We start from the raw sequence: 22,410 nt of genomic DNA, 5'->3' as shown, positions 1-22,410 counted from the left end.
CACATGCTTTCTTAACAACCCTGTCCACTTGGATGGCAATTTTAAGGGATCTATGTACCTGCACCCCAAGATCCCGCTGTTCCTCCACACTGCAAGAATCCTGCCTTTAATCCTGTACTCAACTTTCAAGTTCAACCTTCCAAAATGCAACATTTCGCATTTATCCAGGTTGAACTCCATCTGCCACCTCTCAGCCCATCTCTGCATCCTGTCAATGTCACGTTGCAACCTACAACAGTCCTCTATACTGTCAACGACACCTTAAACCTTTGTGTTGTCTGCAACCTTGCTAACCCATCCTTCAATCTCCTCATCCAAGTCATTAATAAAAATTACAAAGAGTAGAGGTCCAAGAACAGAGCCCTGTGGAACACCACTCACCACTGACTTCCAGGCAGAATACTTTGCTTCCACTATCACTCGCTGTCTTCTGAGGACCAGCCAATTCTGTACCCAGACAGCTAAATTTCCCTATATCCCATTCCTCCTGACATTCTGAACAAGCCTACCATGGGGAACCTTATCAAATGCCTTGCTGAAATCCATATACACCACTTGACCCTCATCAACTTGTCTAGTAACATCCTCAAAGAGTTCTACTAAAAGAGGCTGGATAAAGTGGACATATATTCTCTGGAATTTTGAAAAATGAGAAGTTTTAGGACAGAGATAAAGAGAAACTTCCTCAGCCAGAGTGGTGAGTCTATGGAAGTCAGGTCATTGAGTATATTTAAGACTGAGATAAATAAATCTTGAGTATCAAAGGGAGAAAGCAGGAGAATGGAGTTGAGAAACCTATCAGCCAAAATTGAATGGCGGAATAGACTCAATAGCTGAATGGCCTAATTTCTGCTCCTATGATTGAAGTGATGTCATTGAAACTTACAAAATACTTAAAGGGGATAGATGCTGTAGATGCAGGCAAGATTCTTCCCCTGAGTGGGGAGTCTAACACTAGGGGGCACAAAAAAAGGGGCGGGGTAATGGCACTTAAGTCTGAGATGAGGAATTATTTTACTCAGAAGGTTGTAAATCATTAGAATTAAAGCATTAAAGTAGTCGATCAGACAAGAATGGCCTTCTCCTGTTCCAATGTTGTGTGAAGACAGAGTGAAAGTAACTGTTTAGTTTCTCTGCTATTTCCTTGTTTTCCACTATAAATTTGCCAGTACCAACCTGCTAATTTTTTTTAAACTTTTCACTTACTGAGAAAGCTTTTACAGTCTACACACATGTGCCTTGCTTTCAGTACTACTTTCTTGATTGTCCCGTTCATGGATTTTAAATTGCTCCCTATCCTCAGCCTTGCCATTTTTCTTGCCATCCTTATAAACCATTCCTTTTGGATATATTGGAAATGTTTACTTAATTTGTTGACCTCAATCAATTTCCATTTTCAATTGTGCCTTGGAGAAATGTATATTGATTGTCCAATGATAGCCATTGTCTGTCTACATTCAAATCTTTTGGTGTGCTTTCCCAATCCATCATGGCAAGCCTTCCCCTCATTTCATAGAAAATAGAACATAGAATAATACAGCACAGAACAGGCCCTTCGACCCTTGATGTTGCGCCAACCTGTGAACTAATCTAAACCCATCCCCCTATGCTATCCCATCATCATCTATATCTTTATCGAAGGACTGTTTAAATGCCCCTATGTGGCTGAGTTAACTACACTGGTAGGCAGGACATTTCACGCCCTTACCACTCTGAGTAAAGAACCTGCCTCTGCCATCTGTCTTAAATCTAGCTCCCCTCAATTTTTAGCTACGTCCCCTCGTACAAATCAATATCATCATCCTTAGAAAAAGACTCACTGACCACTCTACCTAATCCTCTGATCATCCTGAATGTCTCTTGAGGGTCGATGTGGACTGGTTGGGCCGAACGGCCTGTTTCCATACTGTAAGGAATCTAACCTATTTAATCTAGGAATCTAATCTAATCTAATCTAATTTCCCTCTTAGTCTTCTTCTCTCTAATGAGAACTGATACAAGTCCCTCAGCCTTTCCTCATAAGTCCTTTGTTCCAGACCAGGCAGTATCCTGGTAAATTTCCTCTGCACCTTTTCTAACGCTTCCACATCCTTCCTGTAGTGGGGCAACCAGAACGGTACACAATATTCCAAGTGAGGCCACACTAGCATTGTGTATAGTTGCAGCATGATATCGCTGCTCCAGAACTCAAATCCCTCTACCAATAAAACCTAACACACCGTATGCCTTTTTAACAGCTCTATCAACCTGGGTGGCAACTTTCAGGGATTTATGTACATGGACAGTGAGATCTCTCTGTACCTCCACACTACCAAGACCCAATATTCTGCCTTCCTGTTATTCTTCCCAAAGTGAATTACCTCACATTGTTGTGGTTCTATTCGCTGAGCTGGGAATTTGTGTTGCAGATGTTTAGGCCCCTGTCTAGGTGACATCCTCAGTCCTTGGGAGCCTCCTGTGAAGCGCTTCTGTGATGTTTCCACCGGCATTTATAGTGATTTGTATCTGCCGCTTCCGGTTGTCAGTTCCAGCTGTCCGCTGCAGTGGCCGGTATATTGGGTCGAGGTCGATGTGCTTATTAATTGAATCTGTGGATGAGTGCCATGCCTCTAGGAATTCCTTGGCTGTTCTCTGTTTGGCTTGTCCTATAATAGTAGTGTTGTCCCAGTCGAATTCATGTTGCTTATCATCTGAGTGTGTAGCTATTAAGGATAGTTGGTCATGTCGTTTTGTGGGCTAGTTGGTGTTCATGGATGGGACCGTTAGCTGTCTTTCTGTTTGTCCTGCTGCCTGAACCCTGAGTCCATCACCCCTGGTCGGAACCCTGGCATACCAACTATATGCATAAGTGGTGAAGTCTTGGATAAGCAACCCTCACTCTGACACATCGCCCTCTGTACCTTGACCATACTAATAACACTGGGGTTCCAGCAGTGGTCCATAACTGTCCTCATCTTATCCATGAACAACAAGTTAATAAGAGGGCACTTTGCCTGTGAGGTCTCAATATCCAGCCATATTGAGCCCGGATCGTTACCTGCCCAATCACACACAAAGGACAGCAGGGAACTCAATTGATACGTCCTGATGTCTGGGAAAACAACTCCCACTCCCCCTTGAGGCATCTTCAATTTAGTAAGTTTGATGAGGGGCTGCCCACGATGTCAGACAAAGGAACCAAACCAACCCATATGTTTCTGCAGTATTGACCTAGGAACCACTATATGGAGCATACGCATAGGATAAAGAAACAATGAAGAACATTCAACTTAATTAGCGATATCTGGCCCAACCATAAAATTAGAAGAGCCTCCCATCTCTGGAGATCCACCTAATATTGTTGAGCAAATTTAGTCCGAAATAACCAATCAAACTTGGGGATGATAAAAATGCTGAGGTATCTGAATCCCACTCTGAAGTTGCCTCGCTGCCTCCAGTATTTCCTGAGCTGTCAAGGGGTCATTAAAGAGAGAGGCCTGTTCCAAGGTTACACCTGGGAGGTCCAGGTTCTTAAAAAAGGCCTCCATTTTAGCCTACCTGTTCTTACAACCTTCTGACCGATACAATTCAGAGTAAAACCTCCGAAAAGCCTCATTAATCCTTCTGGCATCCTATGTAAGGACCCTGGCGCTGTCTCTGATTGCAGTAATGGATTGGGGAACATGCTATTTCCTAGTCAGGTACACTAAATACTTCCCTGGCCTATCCCCATACTTGAACAGCCTTTGTCTAGCAAAAACAAGTTCTTTCTTTGCGTTTTGTGTCAGTATTGAATTTAAGGCAGCCCAGAGGGCTGTGATCCACTGTAGCCTAGTCACTGAAGGCAGCGCAAAATGTGCTTTCAACTGCGCCTCAAGTAGACTCTGCTGTGCCCCCATCTGTCATTTCAGGCTAGCCAAATAGGAAATATAGCTAATCTCCTGGCAAAGGCCTTAGTGGTGTTCCATAACACAGACAGACTACAAGCCGTGCCTGAGTTGATAGTCAAGAATTCCTGAAACTCCTTCAAAAGGTATTCTACAAATTTGGAATCCTGAACGAGAAAAGGATCCTGATGCCAGTGCTGCAAACCTAGTCCCTCACTTTTGGCCTTAACCTTCAAATATACCGCTGCGTTATCAGAGATAGCTATGTTCCCAATTTTACAACCCATAATTGAAGGGCTGAGGGAACCAAAAAAAGAGATCAATCCTCGTGTGACATTTATGTGGGTTTGAACAAAAGTGACGCCCCTGCTGATAGGGTGAAGACATCTCCAAATGTCCACGAGCCCCAACTCTTCCCATAAGTCAGTCACCTGCTTGGCCTGCAAAGGAATAGTTGGGGGCCCAATGGACATCTGTGTCCACTGTTGGATCCGAAAGTCAAATGAAACTCCCCCTATAATAATGTGGTGTGTTCCAAAGGCAATCAGCTTAGAGAAGGCACTAATCAAAACTTTGAGGGGATGTGCCAGAGGATAGTAGACATTTAAAATGACACATTCCTCCCCATGTATCAGGGCCTTAAGTATCACAAGCTGCCCTTGCTCATCTTTCACGTGCTCTAATAATGTGAACGGAAGATTTTTCTGGATAAATACTGCCACTCCCTTACTTTTAGTCGTAAAGGATGAAAAGAATACCCAGTCGTGACCCCCCTGTTGTAGCTTCAGGTGTTCCCTGTCATCAAGATGAGTTTCCTGCAATAGAGTAATATCAACCTTTCCCTCTTAAGTCTAGCAAACACCTTTTTCCTTTTAACAGGCAAATGACTTCCCTTGATGTTCCAGGTGCACCATTAACAAGACACTTAGCGATATCCCCTTTCGGAAACCCTTGAACCCCTGGGAGGGAGAACCCTGCTTACAATGCGCCAAGCACAAATAAATAAAGACTCCGAGTCGATGAATTATGTAAACAAAAACTGCTCTATCAGAACTACAAGCAACTATTACTACCAAAAAGCCTACAAAGAAAACAACTATAAAACCTTGAACGGAAGACTCTCCCACTTGGCCATAAGGGGCACAAACCCTACTCGTCCCCTCCTTCACAGGTCCTTCAAGCCCGGCTGGCTGCCACCTTCATCCCCCTCAGGAAGACTGACAACCTGCAGATTTGACCTCCGACCTCTATTTTCGAGGTCATCGATTTGGTCTCGTAAGGCTCACAGCTCTCACTCCAGCACCTGGATCCGACCAGATGAGGACTCCATCGCTGCTTCCGAGGTCTTGATTCCACCTCCACCTCCTCCATCCATTCCCCGAGTCTCTGGAGCCCCCATTTATACTTCTGCAGCATGGAAGTGATGGGTTGGACCTGGGCACAAATCTCCTCAATCGCAGCCCCAACCTTCGAGGTAAGTCACTCCATAGCCACCACCACACTAAGTCCTAGGAGTCTGTCAGGTCCCCGGCAGGGGGGGTTTGGGAGAGGCTGCTGCTGCAGTCTCTAGTGTGACAAGTGCTGCAGGGAAGTGTCCTCCCTGCTGCTGTTTGCTCGCTCGGTGTAATGGAGAAGGATTCACATTTTTGGATCATTAGAATCTCTTTTGGGGTAGAAGTGACCTGTACAAGAAAGACGGATTGCACCTCCCTAAATTGGAAGGGGACTAATATACTGGCAGGGAGATTTGCTAGAGCTGCTCGGAAGGATTTAAACTAGTAAAATGGGGGAGGTGGGACCCAGGGAGATAGTGAGGAAAGAGATCAATCTGAGACTGGTATAGTTGAGAACAGAAGTGAGTCAAACCGTCAGGGCAGGCAGGGACAAGGTAGGACAAATAATATAAACTGCATTTATTTCAATGCAAGGGGCGGGCCTAACAGGGAAGGCAGATGAACTCAGGGCATGGTTAGGAACATGGGAATGGGATATCATAGCAATTACAGAAACATGGCTCAGGGATGGGCAGGACTGGCAGCTTAATGTTCCAGGATACAAATGCTACAGGAAGGACAGAAAGGGAGGGAAGAGAGGAGGGGAAGTGGCGTTTTTGCTAAGGGATAGCATTACAGCTGTACTGAGGGAGGATATTCCCAGAAATACATCCAGGGAAGTTATTTGGGTGAAACTGAGAAATAAGAAAGGGATGATAACCTTATTGGGATTGTATTATAGATTCCCTAATAGTCAGAGGGAAATTGAGAAACAAATTTGTAAGGAGAAAGTGAGGACTGCAGATGCTGGAGATCAGAGCTGAAAAATGTATTGCTGGAAAAGCGCAGCAGGTCAGGCAGCATCCAAGGAGCAGGAGAATCAACATTTCGGGCGTAAGCTCTTCTTCAGAAATCAGGAAGGTGTGCCAAGCAGGCTAAGATAAAAGGTAGGGAGGAGGGACTTGGGGGAGGGGCGTTGGGAATGCGATAGGTGGAAGGAGGTTAAGGTGAGGGTGATAGGCCAGAGAGGGGGTGGGGGCAGAGTGGTCGGGAAGAAGATTGCAGGTCAAGAAGGCAGTGCTGAGTCAGAGGGTTGGGACTGAGAAAAGGTGGGGGGAGGGGAAATGAGGAAGCTGGGGAAATCTGCCTTCATCCCTTGTGGTTGGAGGGTTCCTAGGCGGAAGATGAAGCGCTCTTCCTCCAGGCGTCGTATTGCCATGGTCTGACGATGGAGGAGTCCAAGGACCTGCATGTTCTTGGCGGAGTGGGAGGGGGAGTTAAAGTGTTCGGCCACAGGGCGGTTGGGTTGGTTGGTGCGGGTGTCCCAGAGGTGTTCTCTGAAACGTTCCACAAGTAGGCGGCCTGTCTTCCCAATATAGAGGAGGCCACATCGGGTGCAGCGGATGCAGTAATTGATGTGTGTGGAGATGCAGGTGAATTTGTGACGGATATGGAAGGATCCCTTGGGGCCTTGGAGGGAAGTGAGGGGGGTGGTGTGGCCACAAGTTTTGCATTTCTTGCAGTTGCAGGGGAAGGTGCCAGGAGTGGAGGTGTGGTCCTGACGAGGGAGTCGTGGAGGGAGTGGTCTTTCCGAAATGCTGATAGGGGAGGGGAGGGGAGGGGAGGGAAGGGAAATATATCCTTGGTGGTGGGTCTGTTTGGAGATGGCGGAAATGACGAAGGATGATACGATGTTTCTGAAGGTTGGTGGGTGGTAGGTGAGGACCAGTGGGGTTCTGTCATGCTGGCGATTGGAGGGGCAGGGTTCAAGGGCAGAGGAACAGGAAGTGGAGGCGATGCGGTAAAGAGCATCGTCAACTAGATCTGAGGGGAAATTGCGCTCCTCCACCCTTGAACTGATAGGCAGAGCTGTCCACGGCAGTTCTACAGAATCGCTGCCATCTTGCTGAGTCCCACTTTTGTCTTTGACTGACGCTATTTCTACCCTAGTCATCGTTTTATTCTTCACATACCTATAGAAAGCTTTACGGTTCTCCTTTATTCAACTTGCTAAAGACTGCTCATGTCCCCTCCTTCATCTTCTTAACTCTCTCTTTAAATCCTTCCTAGCTAATCTGTAACACTCCATCATCTCATCTGAACCATCTTGTCTCAAAGTATCATAAGCCTCCTTCTTCCGCTTAACAAGAGATACAATTTATTTAGTTAACCACTGTTCCCTTATCTTATCACTTCCTTCTTGCCTGACAGGGACATATCTCTCAAGGACACGTGATAAATGTTCCTTAACCCAGCTCCACATTTCAACTGTCCCCATCCCCTGCATTTTGCTATCCTATTCCATGCCTTCTAAATCTTGCCTAATCGCATTATAATTGCCCTGTGACATGTTCCTTTTCCTTTCCATCGCTAAACTAAACGTAACCAAATTATGACTCCAAAGTGCTCACCTATGACTAGATTGAACACTGGCCTGGTTCATTACCTAGTACCAGATCCCCTCTTGTCGCCTCTTCGACATACTGTGTTAGGAAACCCTGGTGCACACGTTGGACAAAAACCGATCCATCTGACTAGAGTTCCAGCATTTCCAGTCAATTTATTCAGATAATGAACCAAAATGCATTCAAACTTTATATATAATTCTTTCTTATTATGGTCACTTCTTTCAAAAGCAATTTTACAACAGGTAGTTAATTATGTCATAGTGGCTGTGTTCATAACTCAGAGTCAGAAGGCTTGGATTGTTGCTCATCCCTAATTGCCCTTGAACTACCCTCTGAAGTGGCCTAGCAAACCATTCAGTTCAAGTCCCAACTGCTCTAGAGGTGTGTCATTACACAGAATTATAGAATCCCTACAGTATGGAAGCAGGCCATTTGGCCTATCAAGTCCACATTGACCTTCCAAAGAGCATCCCACCCAGACTGACATGTCTACTTATCCCTGTAACCCTGCATTTCTCATGGCTAATCCACATAACTGGCATACCCCTGGATACTGGGAAATTTAGCACGGCCAATCCACCCAACCTGCACATCTTTGGGCTTGGGGAGGAAACTCATGCAGACATGGAAGAATGTGCAAACTCCATACAGACAGTCGGCCGATGTAAGAACAGATTGATTAATTTCCATCAAAAGTATCGATTTACTGGTCCTTCCTTAGTGCACTAAATCCATAATACTCTGTTCCCTTGTTGGGTCCTTAAAATATTGCTCCAGACAGGCATCTTGTACAGACTGCAGGAATTCATCATCTACAGCACAACTTAACCAAATCTGTTTATAAACTGACGTCGCCATTACTATGGTATTATTCATGTTATACACATCTCTAATTTCCCAAATTATATTGTGCCCATTGCTTTTTCTTAGCTCCACCCAAACTGATTCCATATTTTGATTCATCGATCCAAGATTCTCTCTTACCTTGTCCCTTATGAGTGCTACCCCATCTCCCTTCCTTACTGCCTATTTCACCTAATTGTTAAATATCCTTAAATATGCAATTCTTAACCAGTCATGATTTCTCTGTAGCCATGTCTCTTTGATGGAAATTAAGTCGTACCCTCAATTTGTAGTCAACTCAACAAGCATTCACTTCTTCTACCACCAGCAATCTGAGCTGGCAGCAATGTGGATGATATACAAGACAAACAGCAGAAATTCACTCAAGATCTTTAGACAGCACCTTCCAAACCAACGACGAATGCAACTAGAAGGACAAGTGCAGACATCTAAAAGTTCCCCTCCAAGCCACTTACCATCCCCACCTGAAAATACAGAGGAACCTCGATTATCCGAATACCAATTATCCGAAGGAGATCCCGAGGTCCCGAAGGAAACATTACATCAAAGAAGTGTTTCCAACAGTGATCGTGTCTTTTGTTTAGCAATTAAACAGGCACCGTCTACAAATGACTGACCTCCCAGCCTGTCTCTCCCCACACTTTCCCTGGAGTTCTACACAGGGGGTACTCTAACCACCCCTCCCCCGCTTCCCCTGATGCAACCACAGGACAATGTTGGAGAGTGTAAGAAAAAGTTGTATGTTGGTGTGTGTGTATGCACGCACACACTATTTGGAGACTTTCCCCACAAAGGAAGCTGCAGCAGCAGCAGTCTTGTTGTTGATGTACAGTCCGGCAGCCAGCCCTGGAGAGGGGGCGAGGCAGGCAGAGGGCTGGACAGAGTTGGGGGCGGGGACGTGGTGTTGGATGGTGTTGGGGGGGGGGGGGGGCAGAGGCGGTGTTAGACAGGGTTCTGGGGCAGGCAGGGGGCAGTATTGGGGCGAGGGCTCGTGTGTTTTGTGCTGGGGTATGGGGGTGGTGTTGGACCAGGTTGGGGGGGGGTCAAGCAGTGTTGGGGCGAGGGCTCATGCGTTTTATGCTGGGGGGGTGGGGGATGCAATGTTGGAAGAGGTTGGGGGTGGGCGGGGGGGTAGTGTTGGACAGGGGCGTGGGCAGCGTTGGGGGTGGGGTCTCACGCAATGTGTGCTGCTAGTGTCCTGAACGGGGAACAGACTTTAAAAACTCCGAGTCCCAGAGGAAAGGCATTTAATCGATTAACCAAATGATCGATTATCCAAACGAAATAATGCCCTCCCATCCTGTTGGGATAATCGAGGTTCCCCTGTACATCGCTGGATCAAAACCCTGGAATTCCCTCCCTATGGTTACTGTGGGTCAACCAACTGCACGTGAATTGTAGTGGTTCAAGAGGCAGCTCAACACCAACTTAAGGACGACTAGGCACTGGCAATAAATGCTGGCCAGTCAGTGACACCCATGTCCCACAATTGAACTAAAAAAGTCAATCTTCTTTGCAAATTCCTCATACATTTAGAGTGCATTTGATTTAGTGTTTTTAAACATTATTCTCTATTCTGATTCTATTTGATGCTTGTCCATGCTTTGTCTGACTTCCGTTTTTGCTTTCCATTTTCCTAGTTCCTTTCCTTCCCTCAAATTGAAGTTCCTGCTCAGGTTCCTATTCCCTGGTGAGATATTAAATTTAGTTTGCTCTGCTGACCTGCAAGGAATTGAATGCCCCGGCTTTGTCTTATAGGTGGAATGTAGGAGGTTTACGTAGCCATTTCCTTGCCATTCAGGGATGATTTACATTTTCATCCAGAAATCAATAAGAACATTACAGTTAGAAATTAACTCCTCCCCTATACAGAGGAACCTCGATTATCCGAACGAGATGGGCGGCACTATTTTGTTTGAATAACTGATTATTAGGTTAATTGATTCAAAGCCTTTCCTCTGGGACTCGGAGTTTTCTGAAGTTTCCTTTTTCCTCAGCCTGCCTTGTTCCTTCTTTCTGTCTTAGGGTTTATTTTTGAGCAAACACACGCTTGAAGCCCCACCCACCGCCAACACCCCCCCCCCAGTCAGTTCAATGGGATTGACACAGTGAGCTCTTGCTAAGTCCGCTCCCTGTTCAAGAGAGTACGCAGCAGCACACCACGCGAGAACCCCCACCCTCCCATCTGCCCCTGCGAGACCCCTTCTACTCCGACACACCGTCTGCGCCCGCAGCCACTGACTATGTGACCCCCCCCCCTCCAAGGGCAGCAGGACTGGACACCAACAGTAAGCCTGCTGCTGCCTTTGGGGGGAATTACAACTTATGAATGTCACATGAGCAAGACTTACCATCATGATGAGCAGAAAATCCACTCCAGTACTCAGTTGAAGCAGTGAGAATGGTTTGATATCAATGCTGGTGAACGCTCCCCCCGAGAATGGGAACTCTAGGAGAAGGGTGACTACACTGTACAAATCCACATTTTGGAAATACTGGGTAAATTCAATGAAGACGGCCCTTGTCCTAGCAACACAAAATTACAAGTCTGTTTGAAACAGTATGTCTTTACATCAGCCTTTATTGTCTTCATAGAAAGCAGTGTATTATTGTCCTTTTGAAAAATAAATGATTTTGAACATTTTCTATTTTCTCGATGGCACTGACTGCAGGGCAAAGGTCTATGTATATGGCTACCTTTTGATACCTCAGCCATGTTCTCCTTGAGTGAGCCTCAAATTTAAGCTCCAACAAGCCTTGTGGGGTCTGAGAGCTAAGTCCAAGTTTGTTCTCACTTGCCAACCATTTATAACTTTCTTCTCGTACAACTGTTGGTTTCCCTTTTACTTTGGTGTTCCTGTGAACTATCGCAATGAGTGCAGGATCGAAAGCTTCAACAACATGTTATTTTTCAGTGGCGCTTAAGATCAGCACTGCCAAACAACAAGGTGCTTTCTGACATATTCACTGAGCAGCGCTTGAGAATTGTGGCATCCTTTCTTTCCAACCTAAACCGAGTATAATAAGCTAACCATGGAATCTTCTGAAGTGACAGCTCATTTACCAAAGACTTGGAATCAAAGGGTTAAGCTGTGGCTCAGGAAGTAGCATTCTAATCTCTGAATCTGAGTTTAGTCCCACTACAGGAATCCGAGGCTGATATTGCTGTGCAGTATTAAGTGAGAGTTTCACTATCAGATGAGACTTTTTTTTCCTCTTTTTATTCTTTCAAGGATGTCTCTCTCATTCTAAAGGCCAGCCATGCATTGCTCATCCCTAACTGCCCTGAATGAGTGGTTTGATAGGCCACTCCAGAGGGCTGTTAGAAGTCATCAACTTCATTATGGATCTGGAGTCACATATAGGCTAGATCAGGTAAGTACTGCAAATTTGCTGTATTAACAAACTTAGGGAAGAAGATGCATTTTTAAAACAATCTAGAATGGGTTTATGGTCACCATCAGATTAGTATTATATTCCAGATTTATTAAGTGAATTTAAATTTCACCAGATGCTATAGTAGAATTTAAACATGTGTCCCTAGAGCATTAGACATCTAGATTAGTAGTCTAGCGACAGATCAAGACTCAAATTTCACTCCAAGACTTCAATTCCTACCAAAGCAGCACCGAAGGAGTTAAAGGTAAAGTTGCCAGAGTCCCAAAAGTCTACAGGGTTGCTCTCTCGTTAAAGAAAGAGACACTTGGTGATTGTTTACAGAAGGTCACTACGCCTCAGGTGAGGGAAGAGGTTGAGAACTTTCATGGTAACCTCAGCCAGTGTGGAAATTAAGTCTGCGCTGTTGGCATCACTCTGAATTGCAAACCAGTTGAGCAAACTGATCCCAAGGAGTATTGTCTGTTTGGATGTGAAAGTCCTGTCCATTGTTTGAGGGTATTGTAAGATTCCATTATGCTATTCAAACAAATAAAAAAAGGGTACTTTCTCTATGTCGTGAAAAACCCATCTTGTTTTTGTATCTGAAATCTTGTTTCTGGGATCTTGCTCTGCAGACTTATTGACAGGACAGTCACTGCAACTCAAAAGTAAATCATTGGCTGTGAGGCATTTTATATTTTGGAGACTTTATGACATAGTTTTTAATTGAAAATTAATTCTTTAAAGAGCAAAATATCAAATTTGATGGTCATGTTGCTGACATAATAGTCACATCTTTTAAATTGGGAGACCATTCAATAATTGTATTTTTTTTAAAGTGAGTCTGACTTTGAACTAGCTTAACCAAAAATACCATGTTAAAAAACTACTTAGATCCTGAAGTCTCAGAGCTGCCAAACATTCAGAATCCTGTTTTATTTCTCAGTAACACTCAGTGTAATAAAGCTTACCTTACATCCAGCCAATTTCTTTCCTGTAAATTCCACAGCGTGTAATTACTCTGGTCTCTCGTCCTGCCAAGTTTCTGTATGTATCCACCACTGTCATACACAGCATTCTGGCCCCAGTACCACACCCTGAGAAGAGAAAAAGCCCCAGAAATTATAACACACAGACACATTGTTGTTTTATTGTTGAGGGCCTCATTCCCCCACCTGCATTGCCCAGTGTGCTTCCTTTCTGTATTGAATCTGCTAAATCCATTTGGAGATCTACCTCCTTCACCATTTAGCCCAGGTAGCCGGTCTATAAGTACAAGTCTATGCAACTTGGACAAACAGTCATTTAGTGTAAAAAATGTATCACATTCATGTGGAATCTATATGTGTTTTCCTCCTCCTTTCCTCCAGCACATGGATCACAGCCAATTGTAGAATTCAAATGATCCTCATGTTCAGCTCAGTAAATTCAGTCTAAATGGGATTCAAATCTAGGACCACCTCTTTGGTTTTATTCAGTACTGTACTCCAAGTTTGCATTCATTTATGAAGGGAAATGTCTTGCAAAGCAAAAACTATTTCATAACTACCTAATGTAGATCTTTCAAACAACAAAAAAGTTTAATAATGTACAGTCGGAGGAGATGCATGGGGCAGTCCCAATCTTGACGGTGTAATTATAAGATGGTCACTCTAAGGAATTCAGAAGTTTCTTTACCCAGTGTGGTGAGAATGTGGAACTCACTACCACAGACAGGAGTTGAGACCAACATTGTAGCTACAGTTAAAGATGCATGAAGGAGAAAAGAAGGATAAGAAGTCAGGTTGGGAGGAGTTTGATGTGGAAGGTTCACACAAGCACGACCTATTAGATAGAATGGCCTTTTTGGAAACTGTACATTCTACATACCATCCATTGAGGTTAATTGTAGAAGAAATAGTGTCATTAGCATGGTTAAATTAATACTACAACTAAAAAATCATGACTTCACCAGATTGATTTCAGTATTCCCCAAAATTGCAATAAACAAGGCTAGGAAATGATCTGTGGATGATGAGTTACTGAGGAAAAGTTTAAGCAGTTCCAGAATCGAAGAAACTGAAAACATTGGAAATACACAGCAGATTAGGCAATATGTGTAGGAAGATTCCGAGTTCACCAGTGAATCATCATCAGAGCACATTTGTTGGCCATTGTTCCTGTGTGGGCCTAGTCTGTGAACATGGGAGAGCTGTATCAGTTCCATGGTACTTGCAGCTGAGCCTTGTTCCATCCTCAGCTTCTTATGTAACCTTTCCAACACAAGGTGGAGGCTGGTTACTGGATTGGGGAAACAGCCCGTGCTGACTTTCATTTCCTTAGCTTGGAAGAAGTGTCTACACTCTTGCACTCAGTGATCATTACAAGGAATACACAGAATAAATCTCTCTGGTCAATATCCAGAGCATGTTCCTTACCCTGGTAGATCAGGTGACGAGTATGACCATGTATCGCTCAGATTTGTAATTGGACTCTTCCAACCAGCCTCATAATCACTGTTATCGTGAAGCCCAGGGTCTTGAAGACACTGTGTAATTATTGGTAACGACGAAGGTTGCTGAAGACATTGAACTGGTTAGACATAAGTATGAAAGAATAGAAAGTTCATTCAGCTGAGAATGGTTCACAAGAATTAGAATCATTTATGTCATTTACACGTTCTGATCCTGTAATGAATTCACTGGAGCAAAAAGCAGGCAGATGGAGTCTAAATTGGATAAATGCAAGATATTGCATTTTGGTAAAAATAAACAAAAGCAGGGCTCTGAGTCATGTTGTAGAATGGAAAAACCTAGGGATTCTGGTACATAATTCTTTGAAATTTGTGTTCTATCAGCTGTTTCGCACACTAGTCTTTATTGCTGAGACCTTTGAGTATAAGAGTTGGGATATCATGTTGAGGTTGTACAGGAAATTGGTGAGACCTCTTCAGGAGTACTGTGTACAGTTCTGGTGCTCTGCTATAGGAAACATATTAATAAATTGGAGGGGATTCAGAAAAGATTTACCAGGATATTGCCAGGAATGGAAGGGTTGAGTTATAAAGATAGGCTTGGACATTTTTCCACTGGAGTGTTGGGGGTTGAGAGGTGACCTTATAGAAGTTTATAAAATCCTGAGGGACATAGGTAAGGGGAACAGCAAAGACCTAGAGTGGGGGAATTGAAACCTAGAGGCACATTTTTAAGGTGAGACGGGAAAGATTTAAAGGGAATATGAGGAGCAACATTTTATTTTACACAGAGCAGTTCGTATATGGAGTGAACTGCCAGAGAAATTGGTGGATGCAGGTACAGTTACAATGTTGAAAAGACATTTGCAGAAGTTCATAAATTGGAAAGGTTTGGAGGAACATGGGCCAAATGCAGGCAAGGTGGGATTAGTTTGGTTTGGGAACATGGGCAGCGTGTACTCATTGGACCAAAGGGTCTGCTTCCATGCTATGTGATTCCAAGGCTCTATTGTGATTACTCATCTTGTCATATTATTTCAAAAAGTATGAGCCTTTAGAGATGTTCTATTCCATATCGAAATTTTAATTAAGTGGAACTCATTATATCCAGACTGGCCAGTCTGCAAATTGAAGCTTATGAGCTGGCGTGAGCTTTTCAATTTAAAGATCATTCTTCAACTATAATGAATCCACTTCTTTTCCTCTAACATTCTATGTTAAACTCTAAAATACATAAAAATAATTTATTGAGCCCTCAGTGTGAAATTGGTTGCAGTCTCAGCTGTGTCAAAAGTTCAAGTCCATTCTAGAGCCAAGCACATAATCAAGGTCAAGACTCCAGCGCTGCATTACAAGTGCCACATTAGAGAAGACACTTAAGTTATTCACGGGCTGCCCTTTCTATTGGATGTAAAACATTTCTTTGGGACTACTTTCTAGAAGAGCAAGAGGACTCTCCCTAGCTTCTGATCGGAACTGCAAACAATGTTACTAAAACAGACAAACTAGTCACTGTCATGCCGTTGCTAGTTGGAGATTGTTCTGTGCAAATTGTTTGAGAGCTTCCCTAACTTCAACAGCATCAAAAGTACTTTAAAAATGTGTTCAGCACTGAGACAGTAAGGTTATGCAAGGCACTTAAGAAATGTAAGTTTTATTTTACCATTGTTTATTTTTGAACGGATTTGGCGTATTCTTGGACATCCCAATAGCGTCCTACTTCTATTGTTATACAGGTACGGTAGGAGCACCTCTGCCATCCATTTCCAAAGCTCCCCTGATCTGAAAGAAAGCACCAATTTAGATGGGACTCCAACAGAAAGCATATATGGGTAGTTCTCCTATAACATGTGTCTCAACCGTAACGCGATTGATGAATTGTGGACCTTGTTTACACAACACGAACTTTCTGCTGAATGGGTATAGCAGAATTTCCATGGTGCGATTTTTCTACAGCGCGAGGTTACAGAGGAACACACCTGTCACATTATAGCAGAATGACCTGTATAAGAAATATAGGGTTACAACAATGGATATCTCTTCATTGTGCTTGAACAAGCCATAAAAATGCAGGATCTAGGCCATTTGAACCATGGAGAATGTTTTGTCATTTAATTCAGGTACCTCAAGCCCACTTTCCCACACCATTCCTACACCTCGTGTTCACTGATCTCAAAGCCACCACTTTCCACAGGCAATAAACAGCAGAATCAGCTTAACCATACTCCGACACATCAAAATGTTCCCATTCCTAGTGACAGAACAATTCCACTAGGTATTTGCGTGTTTCATTGAACTCCATTCATCGAACTCTTTGCCAAAGACTGAACTAAGTCAAGTACATTCTATTTCTTGTTGGTTTCCTCACTAGCTGCTGCAGACCTGGCTTTGCAGCCATGTCCTTCAGGACTTGGTTAGCAGTGGTGCTATAAGACTTTGTGAGATGATAATAAGGTTTTCTTGTCCACATCAAGAGTAACTTGTTGATGGGTAGTAGGCAGCCACATCCAAGAGTGAATAATTTCTGTAACTTGTCACTAGTTGAAGAGGTCCTTTGACCAGTCCTTGGCCAATGTTCAGTACCTCCACTTGGTGGCTTGGCACAGATTCCACTATCATATAGAAAACCACCACGATCAGGCCTTGTCCCAAAGCACTGGGCTGAATGTTACCCCAGAAACTAGGAAGTATCTTCACTGGATCCAAAAGCGGATCCCATGCCTGTACAGGCTCATGGCAGGACACAGGGCATGGTTTTACCCATGAAAGTCAATGCCCAGACTCCCATCCAAGTAATGTTTGTGATCTGCTTCTCAGAGTTGAGCGTTGTCAACTCAGTGACAGCACCACTGAGATGACTGGTGCTGAGGCTGAAGGGAGAAACGGATACTTCCACATTAGATGCCCTCAAGATCTGTTCTGATATTGGCAAAACGCCTTCAGGATAGGGAAGTGGTCATAACTTTGCTTTCATTCAAATATATCAATGAATTGGTAAAGTGCTGCAGGTGCTGATGGTCTGAAATAAGGACCAAAGTTCTGAAGAAACTCAGCAGGTCTGGTAGCATCTGAGGAGAGAGAAACGGAGTTAATGTTTCCAAGTCCAGTATGACTGCTTCAGAAATAGGATTCCAAAGAATACTGGACTCAATGTTGATTCTTTTCTCTCTTCACTCATTAGGTCATTTTATAGTCATGATCACACTGCTGATTGGAATAGTTTGCTGTGTGCAAATTGGCTGCCACATTTCTTGCAATACAACAATAATCAGATTGAAAACATGGAAATCCTATCGATATGGAAGTTGAGTCTTTCTTTTAATGGAGAAATATATTTACAACAGTTACAATATGAAGTGAGTAACAGGAGGTGTCAGAGTAGGATATGCTGTTTTCAATAAATAATACCTATTCTAATAAATCTGATAGCTGTCTTACCTTCTGATTTTCTGGAATTCAACCCCTTTACCGGGCCCTAGCAGGCTTTGTCTAATTGAACTATGCAGGAGTCTGCTCTGAGCGTCTTTGAATGAATCCCCATAATTGATCAACAGGACCACAAGCAGAAACAACATATAAATGATGAAGTTCTGAAACAGAAGGGATGACAATTCAGTCAGCTCTATTTAACATTAATGCAATAATTAATTAAAAAATGTAAGGACACCACAAAAGAACTCAAAGTTGATCTCATGTGCATCTGTCTGGAGTGACAGGAATCATCAACTAGCATTAAAAGTAAGAGTCTAAACTTGGAAATCTGAACAGTCTGTTAAAATAATCATCTATGTTTGTGCTTTTATTCTCTGGATACTCACATTTTTATTGCGAGTTGGAAAATTAACAGGATAGCCTCCAAAGTCTGGATATGTATTCTATGTACAACTTTACTCCAAGTATGTTATCCCGAAAGATTTGCAATTGTCTGGACAACGTATGTTCTCTCTCCTCCATGCCACTGTTAAATCAGTAAGTCTGGCTAGTGAAGGCCCTTTGTTTTTAAAGCAGGGATCCTACAAAATTGCCCTCTTCTTGAGCAGCTTGTGCCTGATGCACAAGTAAAATGTTGTTCTCACGCCCCAGGAAAGACAAAGTAGCACACAGCACTGGTTATTATTCATGCAAATAGCTCTCTTGTTTATGAAGAAGGTAGCAGCCCATTAATAATGATGGGAAAAGAAGGGTTATTCAAATTCCCTACGGTGTTGAAGCCATAGTAGTGCTAGACCAAAACAGGGGGAGGAAGTGAGAGAGGGATTAGCTACAGGTCCGAGTGAGGGAGAAAAAAGACAGGTACAGCAGCAAGGGACAGAGAGGATAGTCACAGAAAGGTGAGAGTAAAGTTATGTGAGTAAAGACAGAGAGAGGCCAGTTGTGAAAATGCTTAAGGAAGTGATGATCTGTGGTCAGTCTGCTGAATGTGATCAAACCTAAGATCATTTATTTTTCCTACAAGTGGTTTCCAATTTTAAAAAAACTTCTTAAAAGTCTATCAAATTTTTTAAAAATTTAAATAACTAAGTGGACAATTTTACCTTTAAATGTTTTTTCAGCAAAACATGCTCCATCATCTACATATCACTTATGTTGAGAGGAATAAAATTTTTGATTACGTTTTGTGCACAGCTCTACATTTCATGCTGCATTTGATGGTGTATTTGAATGTTTAACTGTAGAAGAAAATTCTGATATATTTAAAAATGTACTTTTTTTGAAAAAAATATTGCTTTTCAATTCCTTTTGGTGACTTGCAGAATTGCCTTCAGCTGCTGATCAATCATCCAGACAGAAATTAAAACTATATTATACAGGGAGGCAACTGATAGGTGTGTATTATAAATGGTAGAAGATTGATTAATCTCCTGGTCACATTGATAGTCAAGGACTCAGAAACACTGGGTGCCAAGACTAGCAATATATTTGGCCTCAGTCCTTTGATATCTTTGTTGCTTTGACACTGATGGATCAGCTGCAATGAACAGCTGGCCTCTGAACTGGAAAAATACTAATGTCAGCCACGATTCACTGAAAAAAAATTACTTTTACCATTTTTTTTCTCTCCGTATTTGTTTTGGCTGCTGCTGGGAATTTAAAAAGTTGTGTCCAAGATCAAGCAATATGCAATGCCCGGTCTGTGCCTCAGGAAAAATACATATTTACCTCAGCGATAACTGAAGTGAAGCACAAGTCATTTTTCTCTCGATTTGTCAAAGATTAAACATTTCACAATGAAAACATGTTTGCTGGGACTTCTGAAGTAAAACCAAAGAAGTGCTGAAAATATGTCAGCATGTCAAACTGAAACAACCTCAATTTGAGTGAGGATTTTTTTTTAGCAGAAGTCATCATTAATTTGTTCTTTCCACATACTAACTGACTTACTGTGTATTCTATTATCCTTATTTTCATTTTGTGTGGTTTGATGCATTTATCATGTTCTGGTAGTTAACTGAACAGATAATGGCTGAACAGATAATGGCGGCACGGTGGCTCAGTGGTTAGCACTGCTATGTCTGAGTGGGTTTCCTCTGGGTGCTCCGGTTTCCTCCCACAATCCAAAGATGTGAAGGTTAGGTGAATTGGCTATGCTAAGTTACCCATAGAGATGTTAGGTTAGGTGCATTAGTTCATGTAGAGTAATAGGGTCGGAAAATAGGTTTGGATGGGATACTCTTTGGAGAGACAGTATGGACTCACTGGGCTAAAGGGCCTGTTTCCACACTGTAGGGATTTTATGATTCTATAACATTTTGGACAGGAGCTTCTTGAGAAAAGTGCATAGCACTGCAAGAGCCCAGTCAACCGATCTGAGTTTGGCTGGTGTTTATTATTCATAGGAGTAAACCTCCCAGCTTATAGCATCTATTTCTTTTTCCCCTGTGTGTCTGTCTAGCTCCCTATTAAATGAATTCAAAGTAATCACCTCAACTCCTCCACAAGGACCTGTAACAAATTCCACATTCTAACCACTCTTTGTGTTGAAACATACATGAATCTTTGGGGATTTAACAGGTCAGATGCAAGAGGGTGTTCCCCCTTGTGAGAAAGTCTAGGACCAGAGAGCATAGTCTCAGAATAAGGGGTCACACATTTAAGACAGATGAAGAGGAGTTTCTTCTTTCAAAGGATTATGAATCTGTGGAATTCTTCACTGCAGAAGGCTGTTGAGACTGCATCATTGAGTATATTCAAGGCTGAAAGGGCTAGATAACCACTGAGGGAATCAATGGTTATGGAGAAAAGGCAAAAAAAGTGAAGTTAAAAATTATCAGATATGCCACGATTTCAATGAATGCAAAGCAGATGTAATATGCTAAACGCCTACTTCTGCTCCTATGTTCTTATGTTCTAAAGAGGCTTCATCTGAATTTTCCATTTTAGTGTTAGTTGAAGCTTTGAATTGATGGAAGTTTTCCATTTATACCTTGAGCATTCTGTGAAGAATCTGAACCTTCCTGGCCTCCTCCTTTGCTTGGAGAAGGCCATATCCTTGAGGAGGCCGCACTTTGCCAATTTTTTCCAAGGTCTGTTCAACACGTGGCTTTGCCACTAAATTGTCATCTTCATCTGGATGGATGCGCTTAGCAACCACTGTGAAGTAAAGTGCTTCAGTCAGAACCTGGATCACAAGGATCAGAAAGGGCATTGTCATTTAATGTGGAACATTTGTATTAAAGACAAAAAGTGATCACATACAATAGTAGAGATTAAACATTTAGTTTTAAAAGTTCGGACAAATTTAAGATCAGATAAACAGAACTTAGAGATTCAGAGTCAATGGCAATTCCTTAAATGCAGACTGCAAACAATTCATGAGAAAATTCCGAGTCTTTATCTTATTCTTTATCCAACTCCTTTTAATACTGAGTCGGATTCCAAGAAGCTTTCAGGCATTAAGAGGTGCTACACTGATACAAGTTGTTGCTGTATTGAAGATCACCCCAAAATACAACATTATTTATCAGATGGTCAAAAATAGACAACTTTATTGCCTGGTTTAATTGAATGTAGGCTGGAAAAAAATTAATGTCCAGCCTGGCTTACCCACAACATCCTGGTAAATCATGGATAAGACTTGAAATTACGTGATCCTTCAATATATCATATGACGCTACCACAAAACATCAGAGGCTAGAAATTTCATCAGATGTGTGCATTCTCTGCGGTGCAATTCAGCCGACAGTGTAACTTAATGTTCCTTTACGTCAACTAAATTCCTGGCACACTTTCAATGAAGGTAAGGTACAAGTTCTAAAGGTATTACTAGCCATGCAGACACACAGCAGAGAGTTGACAGTGTAGTACTAAAAAAGCATAGCAGGTCGGGCAGCCCTCTGGCCCACAAGCCTCATTCCTGCCGAAGGGCTTATGCCCAAAATGTCGATTCTCCTGCTACTCGGATGCCGACTGACCTGCTGCGCATTTCCAGCACTACAGTCTCGACCCACGCAGACACACAACCAGCCACATTTTCAAAGGAATCTAGAAAGGTTGAGACTCAAGCCATGGCACCCTCTTGTGCCAGAACCTGCCTTGAGAGGTTCCAGGAGGAAGAATGAAGAGAGAACACTGAAGATTCCTGAGATGAGCCACATGAGGGCAATCCTGGAAGTGAAGTTAACGCCAATCCATATGGACACAACGAGGCACCCAGAGAAGAGGAGCAAACAAAGGACATGGGCTGTATAACTACACCAGAATGGGAACAGACATTGTTGTGGAGGGTCAGTGAAAGCTGTTGAAACATAAGAGTATAAATTAACATTAATGGAGTTGACCCTGAATTATAATACCCTCGCAATAGTACTTAAAATGGATACAACAGACTAAACATTTGATATGAAAAGAAAAGCCATATGGTGGTTATTATAATTACAAGGTATTATACATAAAATGCATTTCCAGTATAGAAACAGGTCACTTGGCACACCAGACCCATGTTTATAGTC

At 42.8% G+C, this 22,410-nt stretch overlaps 1 protein-coding gene across 1 annotated transcript in view; it reads right to left on the bottom strand.

Moving 5' to 3' along the window:
• Window positions 1-22,410, bottom strand: part of pkd1a (polycystic kidney disease 1a) — a 188,922-nt gene that overhangs the window by 15,792 nt on the left and 150,720 nt on the right. Inside the window, exons 37-43 of the mRNA XM_060840959.1 lie at window positions 21,994-22,196; window positions 20,886-21,080; window positions 17,900-18,051; window positions 16,125-16,243; window positions 14,427-14,580; window positions 12,981-13,106; window positions 10,983-11,157 (exon numbers count right to left, since the gene is read on the bottom strand). Of these exons, the coding sequence (XP_060696942.1) occupies window positions 10,983-11,157; window positions 12,981-13,106; window positions 14,427-14,580; window positions 16,125-16,243; window positions 17,900-18,051; window positions 20,886-21,080; window positions 21,994-22,196 (1,124 nt within the window). The remainder of the gene's footprint in view (window positions 1-10,982; window positions 11,158-12,980; window positions 13,107-14,426; window positions 14,581-16,124; window positions 16,244-17,899; window positions 18,052-20,885; window positions 21,081-21,993; window positions 22,197-22,410) is intronic.

Source organism: Hemiscyllium ocellatum, chromosome 20 (assembly GCF_020745735.1).
Source record: "Hemiscyllium ocellatum isolate sHemOce1 chromosome 20, sHemOce1.pat.X.cur, whole genome shotgun sequence".
Lineage (NCBI taxonomy): Eukaryota > Metazoa > Chordata > Chondrichthyes > Orectolobiformes > Hemiscylliidae > Hemiscyllium > Hemiscyllium ocellatum.
The sequence above is the reverse complement of the archived record's forward strand: the minus strand, read 5'-3'. Positions and strand labels throughout refer to the sequence as shown.